Below are 16,768 nucleotides of genomic sequence, written 5' to 3'. Positions count from 1 at the left end.
ACTTCTTCACACCCCACACCCATCCTGCGCTAAAGAAGTCCATCGGCCCCATCAGATATGTGAGAGGCTATCATTCAGAACTTAGGAATAAATTGTGGGGTCTTCAGAGTAACAAATGTTCCACATTTCCCAACTTAGGACATAGTTGAGTGTCTGGATGAGCTATCACAGGGTTAGCAGGGCTGTTTCTCAGAGGGGACTGTGGTTGCTCAGAGGCATATAGGGACAGCTCTCCCACTCGTGGACATGTGTGTATGTTGGAATGAGCCCTTCTGGGGGGAAAGGGATGAGAATGTCTGTTGGGTCTTGGCCTAATTAGGATTTACCTCAAGAAGTCCCCTTAAAGGACCAGAGACAGTAAGCATTTATTTCAAGGGAAACTTTATTTAGTTGGCCTGGCAAACCCCAGATCTGCCAAGTTTGGACAGCACCTGCAGTGCATCTGCCCGCCCTAGCTGGGCCAGGTGTGCACCAAGCTGGCCCAGAGAGGCAGAGGGCTCCCTTGCCACCACCATCTCTATCAGAGCCCGCAGCGGTGAACGACTTGGCCGCAGTGAGTAGGCAAAGGTGGACCAAGCAGCAGGCAACCCATATCTTGCAGCCAGATGTCGAGTGGTACCACAGGCCATGCTCCCACCTGGCCCAGGCTCAGGGTCCAGCAGCACAATCAGTTCCTCCAGCACCTCCAGCTCATCCAGGAGGCGAGACAGGGGCTGTGATGCCAGACTCTCTAGGAGATGGAGGGAAGTGTAAAGGGAGGAAAGTCGAGCTGCTAGTCTGTCTCCCTCCTGGGTGCCTCCCCTACTCACCCCTGCTCAGGAGTGGAAGCAGAGAGACCTCCTTCCACCTGTTCCCTGTCTTTGATGCCTCCAGGGCACCTGGGGATAATGAGTGCAAAGAAAGGGAGTGGGTGTTGGGCGCTCCGCAAACCGAACCTGTATAGGGGAGGGAAACGGCTTTCCTACTGGGCAGGCAGAGGTGCCTCCGCAGAGCGAGCAGGAGGATCACTGCCAAGGTCAGGAGCAGAAGCAGCACCACAGGCAAGGCAAAACTCGGCAAGGCCTGGCGGGAGATGTGCTCAGATGTCCACGAAAGACTGGAACTCGCTGGTGAGCTGGGCTCCTGGGAGCTAGGGACGCTCGGTTTTCCAGATGTCAGGGGGCAATATTTCTTGGTAGGGACCGGCCTCTGGGAATAGGGGGTTGAAGTAAAGCGGGTATGCCACGCCCCTCTTGCCCCCTCAGCCTAATCTCCCATCCTTATAGCTTTCAGTGGGGCCGCATCCCTTGCCTGATCTAGTCCCCACCGCTACCCACCCTCCATTTCAGGCCCTCCCCCTTCAGGCACGCCACTTCCTGATACTGGTATGGCCCCACCCCTATCTTCAAAGGGGCTACACCCCTTCCCTAAATCCAGATCCTGCCCGTCCAATCCCAAACCACGCCTTCCCACCCCCTCCCCACCTCCAGTAAGCCCTTGGCCCTCCGGAGTCCGACCAGCACCTCTCTGCAGCGCCGCCGGGATCTGCCGCGGCCTTCGGTGGGAGTGAGGGCTGTGGCTCCGCTGCCGCAGGGGCTACATAGCTCCGCGCCGTCGGGGTTGCACTGCCCAGGAGAACACTCTTTGAACGGGTACGTTAAGAGATCGCCGAAGTCATTGAGCCCGCAGTTTTCCACGAACTCGTAGTCTAGTGAGAGACACGGGATCCAGTGTGGCCGCCGAACCCCAACCCCTCTGGGATTGCGACGCCCTTTCCCCAATCCCAGCAGGTTCCGCCCCCTCGAATTTACTCAGCCTATCAGCGTACGCCCCACCCCTTTTCCCCTCACACAGGCCCCGCTCTTTTTATTACCCTATACTGCCTCGCCCTTTTGATTTCCATCCTGCTCTGCACCGAGCTCCGCCCACCCTTTCCACACGGCCCCCATCCCGCCTCTCGTAACGGGCCACACCCCTCCGTTGTTGCCCTATCGTAACCCACCCTATCCCCTCCCGCCCAGGCTCGGCCAGCCATCCCTTTTACCTGCTTTAGGCCCACCGCCCCTATCCCTAAGCCAGCTTCACTTGCTGTACCTCACAGATCTCGCCCTTTCCCCCGCTCCCAACACCTCTTAACTCCGCTCGAATTTATGCATATACCCAGTCTTGGCTTCTCACCCGGGCAGGGAGGTGGTCCGAAGCGCTGCGAGCATTTGCTGCAGCACTTGTTGTCTGGGTTCCAGTACTCAAGGCGGCCGCAGTACTGGGAGGCTTCCGCCCGGGTCAGAAGCAGCACAACTGTCAGGAGGCGTCCGGGCACCATAGGACACGGCCTGCAGCCTGGGGTGATGTGAATGCACTTTCCGGGAAACCAGGGCAGAAGGAAGCAATGGATGTAGGGGTACAGGATTCCCGGGCCCCTTTGGAAGCCAGGAATCTATCCCCCAGCTCCCATCCTACCTAGATTCTGGCCAGTTATCAGAGAAACCCACAAGGCCTCAAGGTAGCTAAAAAGACTCGATCTAGATTGCGTAGATCCATACCCCATCTCTGCCATGTCCTCAGCTACCCACCCTCCACCTTCCATCCCTAAAGTGGGATGATATTAATAGCACTTGTCTCATAGGGTTATTGTGGAGAATTATAACTGTTATTAGAAGTAAAGCACTTATTCAGGGTTCCATCCCTGTATTGGCCAGTCGCCAAAAAAAAACCCCCAAAACCACTTATAACAGCGACTGACATGTACTAAACTCAATTTAAGTGTTAGATATTACTGACTCCCATCTCAGGGCAGCAGGCACAAGGACTCAGCCCTCACTCCCTGTAGGCTCCTGCTCCACTGCCTCACCTGAGCTCCTTACCCTAATTTCTTCTAGGATCCTCCAACCTGCCACAGCTAGGCATCTCCCCCTGAAGAAGCCTCAGATGGAGATACTAAGGTTTCTAGCACAAAGGTGTCCCCACCCCACCAGAACCATTAGGGCCCTGGGCCCCAAGCCTGCTCTCCCACCTGTTGTTCGAAGTTTCTCCGCTGAAGTTGTGGCCACAGCCCTGCCCCAGCTTCCTCTTTTCGTCATGTGTGAGGGTGGAAGGAAACTCCAGCCCACAGCTTGGCTCAAGCTAACAACAAAGCTCTAAGCCCTCAATATAGCACTTTATTAGGGGAGGGGCAGTAGGAAGAGGTCCCCATGTTGAACGTATTACATTATAGAGTCCCAGAGCCTGGGGAAGAGGGAGCTGGACAGTGAAGGGTGCTTTGAGGAAGGGTCCTGGCCAAGAACATCTGTTCCTGTCAGAGGTGAAGGGCAAGGGGGCCAGAGTCTCAGAAGCGGCCATGCCGGTGGTCTGGGGAATGCCGTCGGTTCCTTTCTCGGGGACGATGGCCAATATGGGACCTTGGGGGTGACCTGGGGACACAAGTGGAAAGAACTGGGTTAGAGCCATGAAGAGTGGTACAAAGATCCCCCTAGCCTGCCTCTCTGCTCTGGGGTGGGGCAGGTTAGGTGTTGAAGTAATTAGCTTTCCAGGAAGTGGTCACAGGATACTCAGGGGCTGATCTCAGGGTTGGAAATCCAGCCTGGTCTTGGATTTGGCATTCAGGTTGCTTTGGTGCTTGTCTCCAGATGGGGCTCAGGACTAATCTTAGGGTACAAGAGTCTTGGGACACTGTTACTGGAGCTTAGGATCAGGCTCATCTCAGGGTATAGGGGCCTTAGGTTATGAGGAGTCTCAGCAGGCTGGTCCTGAGGTACCTGCGCCTGGGTCCCCGTCCATAGAGCTGCCGCCGGAGGTTCCGGGAAATGGGTCGAAGGTGCATGAAGTTGCAGAAGCCACCTCGGGTACATTCCCTGGATAAAGGACAGACGGATAAAGGAGGTCATTGTCATTGACAGGCTCCCACCAGACACTCAAGAGTCAGACTCCAAGTATCCATCCCACCTTTGCACTACCATACCCCATCTCGTACTGCCGACAGCATGACTCCCGGAAGTCAGTGACAGGAGACAGCTCAGCATGCACAGCCTGCCCATTGAACCAGCGGTTATTGAGTTCAGCCACTGCTCGCTCTGCATCCTCCTCCCGCCGGAACTGAGAGCAAAGTCAGATAGGTTCAGCATTTGAACTCGGAGATCTTCAGGGGACTAGTTAGCAGCTCTGGGGCTGGACTGGATTAGTGATAGACCTCAAGCTATGAGGCTTCAGTGGTGGCCGTTAGGCACTGAAATGCCTCCACCTCTGGGCTCTAAAGAGGGACAGCAAGCACCTTGACATAGACATTGCCCACGAGGTGGTCCCCCAGGTTGTCGCACACATTCATCTCTTCAATCTCCCCATACTTCTCCTGCAGTTCTGTGAACACCTCCTGCGGAAGACGGGGAGGAACCCAGCTGAGCTCCTGGCCCACGAGAAACCCAACCTTCCCCTGCCAGCTCTCACCTCAAAGAAGTTATCATAGTGTTCCTGCACCTCCACGTCGCTCACGTGACCTGGAGAAGGGAGGCAAGGTGGAATCAGGGCGTGGCCTGTTGGAGGCTGTCTACCTTGCCAAGCCTGGTCCCTTACTTACAGTGTGATCCGTCTGCGGTTTGGGCCGTGTTCTGTGGATTCCGGTACAGGTTGAGCAGCACTATGGTCTGAACAGAATTTAAAAGGGGCGGGGCCTGAGCTCAGAGTACAGGGCTGCATGCAGACAGCGGGGTGTGAAGGTTGGGGGTGGGATCTTGCACCAGAGAAGGAGCCTAGGCATCCTAAGTGCATCAGCGATGCTTGCCCCTAAGAAACCAGAAAACGGGGTGAAGGAGAACTCAGCAATGACGGACAGTCCAGGGTGTAGTCTGTACATAGGGGGCGTGGCCAAGTTTCTGGAGAGGAACCAGCCGAAAAGTCCGACGGGCGAATTTAAAAAAAAAAAAAAAAAAAAAAAAAAAAAAGCCGGGCAGTAAGGTGGGCCTTAGAAACCCGGAAAAGGCGGGATCTCGTGATGATGGACAGCAGGAGGGGAAGGGCTGGGAGGCGTTACTCCCGGGGCTCGTGCCGGGTCTCACCTGGCTGAAAGTCGGTTTGTTGTGAAGCCGGGAGCACCGGTCCCCGTGCCGGCAGGCCCCGATCTTAAAGTAAAAAGAGCAGTTAACCCTGGAAGAGGTGCAAAGACAGAGGTGAACCGAGGGCCGGGGAGGCCGGACACCCCAGAAACACCTCCCCAAGCCGCCCAGCCACCAGGGACCTAAGTGCCCCGGCCCCGGCTCCCTGAGTGGCCACTCCTTGCGCCCGTTCTCACTTGTCCTTCTCAGTCCCGAATATCGAAGCTAAATATTCAGCCATTTTTACCCGAACTCTCCAACTCTATCTTCTCCTTACGCCACTTCCGTTGCTTAGGAACGTTGGGAAGTGTAGTTCATCGCTGTATCCGGACGCTTAGCACGCGCTCAGAAACTCTCTAGTGCGCTTGCGTGTTGGAGGCCCACGCCCTCCTCACCCAATCGCCGACAGAAGCTCCCTGAAGGCGCATGCGTGCAGCCTCACCAAAAAAAGACTACAATCTCCAGAGAAATCCGCGGCATCTCACGCAAACATCCGTAGTTGAAAGTACCAAAGGAGCAAAGGCATCCAAGCAGGAGGAAGCTCCACTGGTGAGTTGGGAGTCATTTCGCACACCCTAATAAACGTAAAGAGCTTCTCAACCCAGGCAGCTTGTTGGTGAGGGCGGGGGTGCCCTTCTTTCAGTAAACACACCCTTCTGTTTATATCTGATTTGTCGTAATAGGGGCGTGGTTCTTCGTGATCTTTACATCTGTCACTTAGGGTCAAGGCGTGGGTCTTGCCCGCAGACCTTTGGGAAGACCCGCCCCAGTACAACCATGAACTTGGAGCGAGTATCCAATGAGGAGAAGTTGAACCTGTGCCGGAAGTACTACTTGGGTAAGGGCCGATTCTCTAGGACCTCGGGAGAAGATGGGGGACTGGACTAGAGCGCCTGAGATTAGAGGGTGTAGGGGCCTGGACGTGGGTCTAAGAGACGAAGCAGCTGGGGACGCCGAGTCAGGTTTGAGGGAAGGAGGGCCTGGATTCCAAGGAAGGAGAAAGCTGGGGCCTCAACTTCTGGGTACCAAGAGAGGAGTGGGGTTGGGGGACTGAATTCCTGCGTCCTGAGAAAGAAGGATTAAGGAATCAGATTCCTGGATCCCAGGGAGGAGCCAGGATTCCTGAGCCCCTGATAGCAGAGATCTCCATGTGAATTTGGATATGGGAGAGGACCTTCCAAATTGGTTTTCTAGGTGGGAATTGGGGAAGATCCTCATTGCCTTATGACCCAGTGTGGGTTTTTTTTCTCCCGAGGTGGGTTTGCTTTCCTGCCTTTTCTCTGGTTGGTCAACATCTTCTGGTTCTTCCGAGAGGCCTTCCTTGTCCCAGCCTACACAGAGCAGAGCCAGATCAAAGGCTGTGAGTCAAGGGCATAAGTCAAGGGAGGCTATTGGGTGAGGGGAGGGGGAAGTCGGGAGCCTCGGTGGGAGGGGATGATGGAGGCTCCAAAATTCTGGGGCTCTGTAGGAGAGAAGAGAGAGCTGGTGTAGGGGAATCCATAGAGCAGCTGGAGGCCAACCTCCACTTCTGTTCCCCATTACAGATGTCTGGCGCTCGGCTGTGGGCTTCCTCTTCTGGGTGATTGTGCTCACCACCTGGATCACCATCTTCCAGATCTACCGGCCCCGCTGGGGCGCCCTTGGGGACTACCTCTCCTTCACAATACCCCTGGGCACCCCCTGACAACTTCTCCATAGGCTAGGGACTTGTTCATTCTTCCAGGATGGGCTCCCCTGCTCTAAGCTCAGTCTCAAGCCCCAAAGATTTGTTCCGATCGCCCATGATCTCTGCTGACATCCCCTAATAAAGGACCTTAACTTTCGATATTGATTTCCTGGGATCTTTTGGAGGCTGAAGTATAAAATAATTATTAATATTCAAAAACATTTATTGAATGCTTACATTGTGCCAGGCTTAGTGCTTTGTGCTGACTTTGTGCTTCATACATTATATAAATGTTTTCACTGAATCCTACTCATAACCTTCTAAAATAGGAACTGTCCTGCTCAGGAACCCTATTTTACAGATGAGGAATTAAGAAAGGAATATTGCTTCTATTTCTAGAGGCTGCTATCCTGTACTGGTAGTTGTGAGTTAGAAAACATGACTTTCCTGCTCTGGACCTCAGTCTTCTAGAACATCGGAAGTGCAGATCACGTTCCTACCTCCTAGGATTTATCTGGCCCAAGACTTATGTGGTAAATCGAAGTTTCCCGTTCTGTGAAGGAGGTGTTGTCTGCAGAAATAAAAATATTCAAAAGCTTTCTCAGAGAAGCCTTCCTTGAGGGCCGGCCCATGGCTCACTTGGGAGAGTGTGATGCTAATAGCACCAGGGCCACGGCTCGGATCCCTACGTGGGGATGGCCGGTTGGCTCACTTGGGAGAGCGTGGTGCTGACAACACCAAGTCAAGGGTTAAGATCCCCTTACCGGTCATCTTTTAAAAAAAAGAAGAAGAAGCCTTCCTTGACCATCCTATTTAAAATTTAATTCCCCACCTTGATACTCCCTATGTCCCTTTCAGGTTACATTCTTTCTTCTATCACATTTCACTTAAAGTGTTTTACTTATTTGTTTATTGTCTATCTTCCGTCCTCTAAAAGATAAGCCCCGTTAGGGCAAGGATTTTTGTTTGTTCTATTCACTGCAGTGTCCTAAGTGCCTAGTACATAAATACAGTTGTCCCTCAGTATCCGCGGAAGATTCTATCCAGGACCACCACTTCCCCCTGCACCCACAGATACCAAAATCCGGGGATGCTCAAGTCCCACAGTTGGTCCTGTGGTCCTACCGTATTTGCTAAATAAAGTTGTGCCTGAAAAGAAATTAATAAGTAGCTGGTATGTAGCGAGTGCTCAGTAGGAGGGAACCCAGCCTAAATCCATACCAGTCTTCCTCTTACGGACTAGGGGGCTCTCACGGTCAGTTAAATCCTGTAAATAGCTAAACTCGTGTTACTCAAACCTAATACTCCGAGTCCCGAGAAGGCTCGCCATGCCCGATCGTTTGTGTCCCACCGTGCCCCGCGCGGCTCAGGCGCTGTTACTCCGATTGAGTCTCGGAGCTAGAACTACAACTCCCAGAAAGAGCTTTGGGTAATCTTTGGTTTGTTACCGGAAAAGGGGACACCCCCTCTCGAAAGGAGGGACTTAAGCCTGGGACCCGATGGCGGCAGCCGCCAATTGGCCAGGGTGCGAGATTGACGGCTGCTCTGACTAATAGAAATAAGAGACTGCCGAAGGGGACCTCCCACAGAAGGCGAGGAAGGGAGGTGGCAGCGGTGGCGGCGGTTGCGTCTGGACAGTGCTCAGGGTGGAAGACCGGCCGCATACCAAGCTCCCCTTTGACCTCTCCCCGTCCGCCTCCGGCCTTGCTTTGTGACCTTTGGCTCTTTGGGGCTCCTCTGACCCAGCTAGCCAGACCCTGGACCCAAACCATGTTCCCCGTGAAGGTGAAAGTGGAGAAATCAGGTGAGGACCCTGAGGTCTGGGGCCTGTAGGGGAGCACTGGGCAGATCAGGGTATGAAGGTCCTGACAGACAGGATTATCGCGAACAGGCGGACTACGTGACTCTTGCAGCCCTTCTGACTTGCTATGTCAGGCATCGAGCGTTTGCAGCCACCTTCATACCTTCCCGGTCTGTATTCGCAGTAGCTTTGAGATTGAAAGTTGGTGGCTCGGGTAGTGTGTTGCGGTAAGACATGAGGATCCCGAGCCGGTAACTCTGAGAAGGGCCCTTTTCTTGTCTCCACCTCAGTTTCCCCATTTCCAGCAGTGGTCATAAGTGGTCATTGAGCTGTGACCCTGAAGTACGGGAACTCTTAATCCTCACATAACTATATTCCAATAATCCTAGGAAGTAGGAAGTGTGGTAGATGGAGAAACTGAAGCTAAGAAAGGAAGTCATTCTGGGTTGGGGCCCAGCTGGTGGTAACCCAGGATGGAATGGTAAGGGCAGTGGGAGGGGCACGGAATAGTAAAATGATGTAGGATGTGAGATGGGATAAGTGTTATTAAAACAAAACAGAACAAAACGGGAGAACGTGAGATCAGGAGTGGGAGGGAGAGAGCCATGAAGATATGGGAGGGAACAGTTCATCAAAGGAAACAGCTTTGAAAAGGCCCCAAGGTGGAAGCCTTGTCTGTCATGGTCAAGGAACAGCAGGGAGGCCAGTATGGCTGGAGCAGTGTGAGTGAAATGAAGAGTGTGAGGAGATGGAGGCAAAGAGGTGGTAGGTGAGGGGGACATATCTTGTCACGCACAGGTGAGGACCTTGGCTTTTGCTCTGAGGGAAATGGGGAGCCAAGGGAGGGTTTTGAACCCAGGAGTGAGTTAATAGAGGTGCTCCCCAAATTCCAAAAAATAATGGATGGAAAGCGAAGGGGGGCTGACCACAAACGATGGTGGGGGAAAGGGATAGCACTGTGAACACCAAACTGAGGATTGCAGACTCCACTCTGGGGCACTGTGGAGTCTGAGGATTCTAAACAGAGGAAGATCAGGGTCAGGTTTGGTTTTTTTAGGAAAATTCCCCTGGCCACCTTGTGGAGCATGGATCAGAAGGAGAGACTGAGGCTGGGAGCCCAGGGAGCAGGAAACACTATCAGGGTAGGCAGAACAGGGACGGGGTAGGTGGTAGAGACACTCAGGAGGCTGAGTAAACAGGTGATGGCATTGGTGGGGTGGGGGAGGGAGAGAGGTGTCCATGGCGAGGCCCAGGGAGAGACGGGGGGACAGTGGGGCCGCCTTTGGGGGTCGGGGGGTCCAGAAAGAGGAATAAGTTTTTTGGTTTGGTTTCATTTGCGCAGCTGGCCAGTATAGGGATCCGAACCCTTGATCTTGGTGTTATGGCACCACACTCTAACCAACTTAGCTAACCATCCAGTCCAAGAAGGGTAGCTTTAGAAAGACACTGAGGCCAGTGTGAGATCCAGTGGGTAAAAGGAGCCTGAGTGATATCCAGGAGGAGGTGTATAGGAGGCCATAGGATCCCCAAGTCTGGGATTCAGGAGAGAAGCTGGGGCTGGGGACAGAGAAGTGGGCATGATCCATACCCTTGGCTCCTGCTCAAGGCTCTTTACTACAATCCCAGCTGCTCCTACTCCCTGCCCTCTTCCTGATCTCCTCAGGAAGTACCAAGGCTAGTAAGTGTCTTTCCGGGCTCACAGCACTGGGGTCCAGAGTTCCTACTAGTTGGAAAGGGAGAGCAAACACTCCACAAGGGGGAGAGGAGAATATTTATAACATCATCACTTCCTTATGTTTTGTGATGAAGGAAGGCAAACACACAGGTTGACATGGCCAGTCAGGACCTGTGACATGCAGGAAGGTGGGTCTAGATCTCATTTCCTGGAAGGAAAAAAAAAAGCCAAAAAAGGATGTTTTAGGTGAAATCTCCCCATTTTTAAATATTGTCAGTTCATTCAGATTTAATTCAGATTTAAAATAACATCACTGCCTCAGCTAAACAAAGCATGTCTGGGGGCCAGATTCTGTACCCAGTCTGAGCCTCTACCTTGAAACTTCAGCTTTGAAGCCAGATGGCCTGGGTTCAAATCCCCAGCTCTGGGATTTCTTCACTGTGTGACTTTGCACAAGTGGCTTAACATCTCTGTGCCTCAGTTGCATCTGTAAAATGGGGATAAAAATCATATGTACTGCCAAGGGTTATTGTGAGAACTCAATGTGTGATGTGCTTGGAACCATGCCTGGCTCATAGTAAGCACTCTGTACATGTTACCTATTATTTTCCCATCCTAATAAGAGACTAATACACAACATAAGCTTATTTAAACCTTGCAACAGTCCTAGCAGGGAGGTATCATTTGGAGACCCATTTTCAAGATGAGGAAACAGGTTCAGTGAGGTGAGGTGATTTGCTCATGTCAGACACACAGTGATATGTGATACAGCCCTGGAACTCAGAGCTCTTGCTCATCACTTCAGCAGTCTCTGCCCACTGCCTCCTTTCAGCATGCCTGGACCTGGCCACAGGAATAGCTGGAGCAGAGGATATACAGGCCTTTTCCTCACCCAGTCATCTGCTCACCTATCTGAGGCCTAGGAACTGACTCCCGCTTCAAACCTTCTTCCCCCAGAGCTGGAGATGGCCAAAGCCCGGAACCAATTGGATGCTGTTCTGCAGTGTCTGCTAGAGAAGAGTCACATGGACAGGTTGGAACCTGGTCCAGCATGGGGTCACAGGGCTGGGGGCCCAGGCAGGTTGGACCCTTTGATCCCTGGTGGATCTAGGTGGGAACCCAGATGGTGACTTGGGAGAAAGGTGCTTAATGGGGAGGCCACTCAGTGCCTACCCACTCTAAGCCCATGGAATCCTGAGCCAACAGTTAGTTCTCTTCTGCTACCAGGGAGCGTCTGGATGAAGAAGCCGGGAAAACCCCCACAGACACCCACAATAAGTAAGTTTTTTTTTTTTTTTTTTTTTTTTTTATTGGATCTGGATCCAAGAGTTTGTAGTGGGTAACTTCTCAGCCAAGCTCTGACCATTGTGCCCTGTGCTTCCTCTATCACAGTATTAGTCACTGCACATATACAAAGACCCTGTGACAGAAGCAGCTTAGGTCCCCTCATGGTTGAAACCTAGAGCACCAGGGATGTGGGTGGGACACAAGGCCCAAGAGGTAGGCAGGGTTCATTTGAACATCTCAGGCTTGATCCCTATATCCCTAGGGTGCCCTTTGGGACGTTTTGAGCAGGCATTTTTTTGCAAGTCAGCCTGCTGATGCCCTGTCTCTCCCACAGGGATTGCTCCATCACAGTCACTGGCAAAAGGTAAGGTGGTAAGGTCCCCAGCCAGCTGGCGAGAGGTTCCCAGTCCCTGCCCTGGTCCTGACACTCACCCTCCTCACACAGACCATCTGCCCGTTTCCCCCACCAGCGGAGGAAGAAGAGGAGGGAAATGGATGATGGGCTGGCCGAGGGAGGGCTGCAGAGATCCAGTGAGTAGGCAGTGGCCCTAGAGGGTGGGCATGGAGCCAGGGGGCTACATGAGGATGCTCACATACCTCCCTCCCTCACCATCCCAGACACGTATGTGATCAAGCTATTCGACCGGAGCGTGGACTTGGCCCAGTTCAGTGAGAACACACCACTGTACCCAATCTGCCGTGCCTGGATGCGCAACAGCCCGTCAGTACGCGAGCGTGAACGTTCCCCCAGCTCACCACTGCCCCCACTGCCTGAGGATGAGGAGGTAGGATGAGTGGTGGGCCATCCTACAGCCCAGCAGCCAGGGAGAGCAACAGGTGGACAGGCTCAAGGGACCCTCTCCCCAAGCTACTGGGGTAGGCAGGTACAGGTCCTTGTGTCCATCAAATTTATCATGGATGAGGTGAGGCACACAGATGTGTACCGTCAGGCGGGGGTATTAATGGAGGTCACTAGGGAAGACAGACATGGCTCCCCTGGGCTGGGAGAGAAAGGGAACAGGGTTCCCCTGGGGAGATAGACGTGACCTTCAAAGTCAGGAGTCCCTAAGACCTGAGGGGTGGGACAGGGATTATTAGTGCAAATAGATATGGCCACCTGGCCTGGGGAACAGATGAGGACTCCCATGGGCTGGGCAGAGATGGACGGGGGTCTGTAAGCCATCTGGCCTGAGAGGGTAGATGGGGATCCACAGGACTGACATATATGACCCTTTGAACTGTCAAGGGTAGATAGGGATCCCCAGAGCAGATATGGCCACCTGGCCTGGGGAGTGATGGAAGTGGGTCCCTAGGTAACACTGACATGATCTCCTAGACAGGATTCCCTGAGGCAGGCAGACATGACCCCTGTGCTGACAGGTATAGATGGGGATCCTTGGACTGGACAGGAGAAGACAGGGGTCCCTGGAGTGGGCAGAACTGACCCCTAGGCTGGTTATGGTGTCTGCCCTTCAGACATGACTCCTCTAAGTACAGGTCCCTTGGTGAAACCCTCATGTCTTTTGTCGCTGAGAAAGGCAGGAGGTATGAAATGTGTACTCCCAGTCCTCTGCTCTGACTGTCTTGGGCCTGGTGGGGGGGCCCTTGTGTCCCCAGGGTTCAGAAGCCACCAACAGCAAGAGTCGTGATGTGTACAAGCTGCCTCCACCCACAGCCCCTGCGCCACCCGGAGATGCCTGTAGATCACGCATTCCATCCCCACTGCAGCCTGAGACCCAGGGCACCCCTGATGATGATGAGGTGAGTATGCAAAGCTAGCCCAGGTGTAGGGGACATATGTTGTGGGGCTCAGGCATTGCCACCCAGCCCAGCCTCTCTGTCCACCCAGCCCTCCGAGCCTGAGCCTTCACCCTCCACACTCATCTATCGCAACATGCAGCGCTGGAAATGCATTCGCCAGAGGTGAGCATCCCCCACCCTGCTTCCCCCCATGGCCTCTCTTGCAACTGCTTAGTCCTCCCTGTACTTCCCTAGGTGGAAGGAGGCATCTCATCGGAACCAGCTTCGTTATTCAGAAAGCATGAAGATCTTACGGGAGATGTATGAGCGACAATGACGTTCCCAGGTCCCCTCACCCCAGTAAACATCCCTTGACTCCACTCTGGCCTCTGCTCCAGCCCATCCTTCTCGGCCCAGACATAAAGCAGTTGGCACAGCTCTAGCACATTTATTGGGGGAATGAGCCTAGATAGGAGTGGCGGGGTGTGTGTGTGTGTGTGTGTGTGTGTGTGTGTTTGTGTGTGTATAGGGTGGCAGGGAATTCAAAGAGGGAAAAAGCTGCTAGGTTAGGTCTTGAGGGATAAGAGCAGTGTGGAAGGTGAGTTGCCTAGTATATCTGGTGGAGACTTGGGGGTCAGGACAAAGGGACTGGGGGGTTCTGTTTAGAGTTTGGGAGGGGGCCTGGGACATCTGTGCAGGAGTCTGGGGAGGTTGGGAGGGTAGGGTGTGTGTACAGTTTGCAGTTGGGAGTCCTGGTTGGCCTGGGATAGGTATCCTAGGGTGGTGGTCAGAAAAGGGTTGAAGTGGTGGCTGGGGTTTCAAGTCAGAAAATGGGCTGGGGGTCGGGGGTGGGGAGTAGAGTATTTGGTTGCAGGGGAAGGATCCAGGATCTTGGGACCAGGCCTAGATGGTCTGGACTGGGAGATCTCTGCAGTCTGGAACATTTGGGGGTGAAGAGATTATCCCTGACTGGCCAGGGCTGTCTACACCATAATCTGGTGTCTAATGAGGAAGGGATGGAAATGAGATGTAGGGATGTCTCCGTAGAGGAGCCAGAAGGAAGTAGGAGTCTTGAGTAGAGATACACACCAGGAAGGTGGGGTCAGTGGGGGTGAGATACTGTAGGCTGAGGGTCAGGGTAATGCTTGCAGGGTCTGGAAGCTAGGGAGGTATTGGGGCTGGGGGTGTGAAAACGGGGTTGTCAGTGGAAGGGTTTAGTCATCGAGGTTAGGGTGGAGGGGTCAGGGCTGGATCCCGAATTGGGTGGGAGGACGGTCTTGGCGCGCTTGGGACATCTGGCTGGGCGGAGTCAGATCGGCTTTAAAAGGGAACCTGAGGCAGCTCCCGGGGTTCGGGCGCGTCCAAACCCCTACTTGGGGGCAGCCGGTGGCGACAGTGGGGCCTGGGCCGACGCTGGTGCAGCCTGGATGGACAGAACGCCCTCGGGGGACAGTGCAGACGTCACGGCGGCAGGGTCCACGCCAGGCGGCAAGCGGTAGCGGCGGTGGAACTCGCGCGCCACGAACCCGTGCTCATCCTGGAGAGGAAAGAGGCTTGAGCGGCCCCGCCCCCATAGGTGCCCCGCCCCTCTGGCCTGCCGCTCGAGTCTGCGCGCTCTGGCCCCGCCCCCGTCCGCGGGCTCACCGGGCGCTCCTCGTGGCGCGCATGCACCTCCACGTGTTCGCCGACCACTTTGACAGCAATTTCCTCCGGCGTGAAGTGCTTCACGTCCAGCAGCACCGAGAAATGGCCGGGGTCCGTCGGCACCTGCGCACAGCCGGCGCGGGGCGGGACTGTCATCTGGCGGGGCGGGGCGCGGTGCCCCGGCCCCAGCAAGGCCCCACCCCCGTCGGTTCCGGTGCTATGGCTGACTCTGACCTCCGGAGCTGAGGAGTCCCCTTTCCTACTCAGAGTCACCAGGGACCTCTACACCTAGAATAACCGGGATGCCTTTCTCACCCAGAGTGACGAGGCTCCCGTCTCCGGCAAGGTCAGGGACCTCCGCCTTCACAGGATGAGGAGGCCTGCCCCCTTCCCCAGTGTCAACGACTCCAGAGTCACCGTGTCCCCGGGGCACTGATTTCCCAGCTCCCTTCCCCTCGGAGCCCCCAGGGCCCTTATTCCCCACCACCACCCGAAATCCAAGATGCCTCTTCCCTCAGTCTCCAGAGTCCTTTTTACCCTCCCACTCGGATCATGGGACCTCTGGCGCCCTCAGCAGTTACTGGTACCCTTCCCCCACTTCAGAGTGGCCAGGCCCCCCTGCCCCAAGTCACAGGACCCTTTCTCCCCTCTAGGGGACATCGGGTCACCACACACAGTCTTCAAACTCTCTTCACCAAGACTAACAGAACATTCCGTCCCCTCGGCAACACTGTCCACACCCCCACCCGCACTCCCCCCAAAGCGCCTTTTTTCCCCAGATTCTCTGGGTCACCAGCCTCCTTCAGAGTTACCAAGACTCCCCTCAGAGTGACCGTTCCCATCCCATCAATGGCCCAGCCCTCCCACTCCCCTCAGAGCTAGAGACACAAACACCCTTCCCCCCGACCCCCCCTCCCCCCAACGAGCGACGGGGACCTCCCACCCGCTTCAGTAACCCGGTCTCTGAGATTCCATACTCAGAAGCCCCTCTGAGTGGTCGGACTGTCCACCACGCTCAAAGTCAACCGGCATTCTCTCACTCCCCTCAGGGTGACCTGGACCTATGCTCTTAGAAATGGTCGAGTTACCGCCCCTCCCCAGGCCTGGCACCTGGGCCACCGGCAGCGCCACGCTGGGTGCGCGCAGGTAGTAGGGGGCGAGCGCGGTGGGGCAGAGAGCAGCCAGCTCGGCCTCCAGCAGCCCCTCGCCGAAGCGCTGGTCAAAGAGGCGTCCGGGCGCCGAAAGTCCGGGCAACGGGGCCGAGGCGCGGCGCAGCCAAGACGGCTGCACAGGAACCGGGATCTCCATCCTGCTCCGCCGCTGCAGCCCTGGGCCCTGCAGTGCCCCTGCGTCTGCAGAGGCCGATTTATAGTGCGCCCCGTGCGGCCCCTCGGAGGGCCGCCCGGGGACACTGGGACCAGGGCCAGATCCAGCCATTAGTAGAGCCTTATTTAGAAACCCCAACAATGACTTGGCCATTTATTAAGCGCCTGCTGGATGCCTGGCAAACCTGCTTGAGAGGTGTCATTAAGATTCCTCAATTTCTCGAAAGGGAAACTAAGGCTGAGGAGGCACAGCCCTGCGAGCATGGGGAGAACAGAGCGGAGATTAGGACCCAGGGCCCGCCAAGCCCTCTGAAAAGTTTCCAGTCCCTTTAATCCACTCCCGCCCGGCTGGCAGCTCTGATGACGCAGATGGAGGTCTTAGAAGCAGATTCCTGGAAAATGCAGTAGCCAGGCCAGGCTGTCAGGAGGACACAGAACAGACCCTACCCCCATCCTCAGTCGGGCCCAGGGCCCGGCCCCCTGGCAGGCCGAGCCTAATTCTGTGCCTCTGACTCAGCCTCGGGTGCGCAGCGGCCAGGGGGCGCGAGCACGAACAGTCCAGGCTGG

The 16,768-nt window shown here is 55.0% G+C and overlaps 5 protein-coding genes across 10 annotated transcripts; 2 read left to right on the top strand and 3 right to left on the bottom strand.

Annotated features, from left to right (window-relative positions):
* Positions 1–364: 364 nt before the first annotated feature.
* On the bottom strand, positions 365–2,500 carry IGFLR1 (IGF-like family receptor 1). Of its 3 annotated transcripts, XM_008575689.1 has the most exons (5): positions 2,158–2,500; positions 1,464–1,687; positions 966–1,188; positions 810–878; positions 365–730 (listed from the first exon to the last, which is right to left on the bottom strand). In XM_008575689.1, the coding sequence occupies exons 1-5, from the start codon at positions 2,300–2,302 to the stop codon at positions 387–389; spliced, it is 1,005 nt and encodes a 334-aa protein (XP_008573911.1). In that variant the 5' UTR covers positions 2,303–2,500; the 3' UTR covers positions 365–386. The 3 variants fall into 3 exon arrangements, with proteins under 3 accessions (XP_008573911.1, XP_008573909.1, XP_008573910.1); XM_008575687.1 differs by having other exon boundaries at positions 810–1,188; XM_008575688.1 differs by having other exon boundaries at positions 810–1,188; positions 1,503–1,687; positions 2,158–2,498.
* Positions 2,501–3,117: 617 nt separating this feature from the next.
* On the bottom strand, positions 3,118–5,345 carry U2AF1L4 (U2 small nuclear RNA auxiliary factor 1-like 4). Of its 2 annotated transcripts, none has more exons than XM_008575685.1 (8): positions 5,261–5,345; positions 5,028–5,115; positions 4,550–4,616; positions 4,420–4,469; positions 4,247–4,345; positions 3,922–4,071; positions 3,735–3,830; positions 3,118–3,389 (listed from the first exon to the last, which is right to left on the bottom strand). In XM_008575685.1, the coding sequence occupies exons 1-8, from the start codon at positions 5,302–5,304 to the stop codon at positions 3,183–3,185; spliced, it is 801 nt and encodes a 266-aa protein (XP_008573907.1). In that variant the 5' UTR covers positions 5,305–5,345; the 3' UTR covers positions 3,118–3,182. The 2 variants fall into 2 exon arrangements, with proteins under 2 accessions (XP_008573907.1, XP_008573908.1); XM_008575686.1 differs by having other exon boundaries at positions 3,938–4,071; positions 5,261–5,343.
* A 144-nt stretch (positions 5,346–5,489) lies between these two features.
* On the top strand, positions 5,490–6,888 carry PSENEN (presenilin enhancer gamma secretase subunit). Of its 3 annotated transcripts, none has more exons than XM_008575681.1 (4): positions 5,490–5,612; positions 5,811–5,901; positions 6,319–6,423; positions 6,608–6,888. In XM_008575681.1, the coding sequence occupies exons 1-4, from the start codon at positions 5,490–5,492 to the stop codon at positions 6,745–6,747; spliced, it is 459 nt and encodes a 152-aa protein (XP_008573903.1). In that variant the 3' UTR covers positions 6,748–6,888. The 3 variants fall into 3 exon arrangements, with proteins under 3 accessions (XP_008573903.1, XP_008573905.1, XP_008573904.1); XM_008575683.1 differs by having other exon boundaries at positions 5,521–5,612; positions 5,785–5,901; XM_008575682.1 differs by having other exon boundaries at positions 5,524–5,612; positions 5,747–5,901.
* Positions 6,889–8,320: 1,432 nt separating this feature from the next.
* LIN37 (lin-37 DREAM MuvB core complex component) lies at positions 8,321–13,617 on the top strand. The gene is made up of 9 exons (XM_008575680.1): positions 8,321–8,533; positions 11,163–11,238; positions 11,433–11,483; positions 11,827–11,856; positions 11,938–12,023; positions 12,111–12,277; positions 13,110–13,253; positions 13,342–13,415; positions 13,488–13,617. Exons 1-9 carry the CDS (start codon positions 8,500–8,502, stop codon positions 13,567–13,569), a joined length of 744 nt encoding a protein of 247 aa, XP_008573902.1. The 5' UTR covers positions 8,321–8,499; the 3' UTR covers positions 13,570–13,617.
* An 895-nt stretch (positions 13,618–14,512) lies between these two features.
* Positions 14,513–16,355, bottom strand: HSPB6 (heat shock protein, alpha-crystallin-related, B6). The gene is made up of 3 exons (XM_008575679.1): positions 15,987–16,355; positions 14,877–14,999; positions 14,513–14,769 (listed from the first exon to the last, which is right to left on the bottom strand). The coding sequence occupies exons 1-3, from the start codon at positions 16,353–16,355 to the stop codon at positions 14,602–14,604; spliced, it is 660 nt and encodes a 219-aa protein (XP_008573901.1). The 3' UTR covers positions 14,513–14,601.
* Positions 16,356–16,768: the final 413 nt, after the last annotated feature.

The sequence above is a fragment of the Galeopterus variegatus genome, unplaced genomic scaffold, assembly GCF_000696425.1.
Source record: "Galeopterus variegatus unplaced genomic scaffold, G_variegatus-3.0.2 Scaffold1222, whole genome shotgun sequence".
NCBI lineage: Eukaryota > Metazoa > Chordata > Mammalia > Dermoptera > Cynocephalidae > Galeopterus > Galeopterus variegatus.
This window is presented reverse-complemented; position numbering and strand designations above follow the sequence as displayed.

Bases quoted from the DNA above. Each gene is read 5' to 3' on its own strand.
- IGFLR1 (XM_008575687.1), bottom strand. From the start codon at position 2,302: ATGGTGCCCGGACGCCTCCTGACAGTTGTGCTGCTTCTGACCCGGGCG. The intron at 1,688-2,157 runs GTGAGAAGCCAA...GTCTCTCACTAG, and splicing joins CGGACCACCTCCCTGCCCGG to ACTACGAGTTCGTGGAAAAC. The intron at 731-809 runs GTGAGTAGGGGA...TCCATCTCCTAG, and splicing joins GCTTCCACTCCTGAGCAGGG to AGAGTCTGGCATCACAGCCC.
- U2AF1L4 (XM_008575685.1), bottom strand. From the start codon at position 5,304: ATGGCTGAATATTTAGCTTCGATATTCGGGACTGAGAAGGACAA. The intron at 5,116-5,260 runs GTGAGAACGGGC...CACCTCTTCCAG, and splicing joins TTCGGGACTGAGAAGGACAA to GGTTAACTGCTCTTTTTACT. The intron at 4,470-4,549 runs GTAAGTAAGGGA...TCCCTTCTCCAG, and splicing joins AACCGCAGACGGATCACACT to GTCACGTGAGCGACGTGGAG.
- PSENEN (XM_008575681.1), top strand. From the start codon at position 5,490: ATGCGTGCAGCCTCACCAAAAAAAGACTACAATCTCCAGAGAAATCCG. The intron at 5,613-5,810 runs GTGAGTTGGGAG...TCTTGCCCGCAG, and splicing joins AGCAGGAGGAAGCTCCACTG to ACCTTTGGGAAGACCCGCCC. The intron at 5,902-6,318 runs GTAAGGGCCGAT...TTTTCTCCCGAG, and splicing joins GTGCCGGAAGTACTACTTGG to GTGGGTTTGCTTTCCTGCCT.
- LIN37 (XM_008575680.1), top strand. From the start codon at position 8,500: ATGTTCCCCGTGAAGGTGAAAGTGGAGAAATCAG. The intron at 8,534-11,162 runs GTGAGGACCCTG...TTCTTCCCCCAG, and splicing joins GGTGAAAGTGGAGAAATCAG to AGCTGGAGATGGCCAAAGCC. The intron at 11,484-11,826 runs GTAAGTTTTTTT...TCTCTCCCACAG, and splicing joins CCCACAGACACCCACAATAA to GGATTGCTCCATCACAGTCA.
- HSPB6 (XM_008575679.1), bottom strand. From the start codon at position 16,355: ATGGCCAAGTCATTGTTGGGGTTTCTAAATAAGGCTCTACTAATGGCT. The intron at 15,000-15,986 runs GTGCCAGGCCTG...GGCTGTGCGCAG, and splicing joins TGGCGCTGCCGGTGGCCCAG to GTGCCGACGGACCCCGGCCA. The intron at 14,770-14,876 runs GTGAGCCCGCGG...TTTCCTCTCCAG, and splicing joins CGCGCCACGAGGAGCGCCCG to GATGAGCACGGGTTCGTGGC.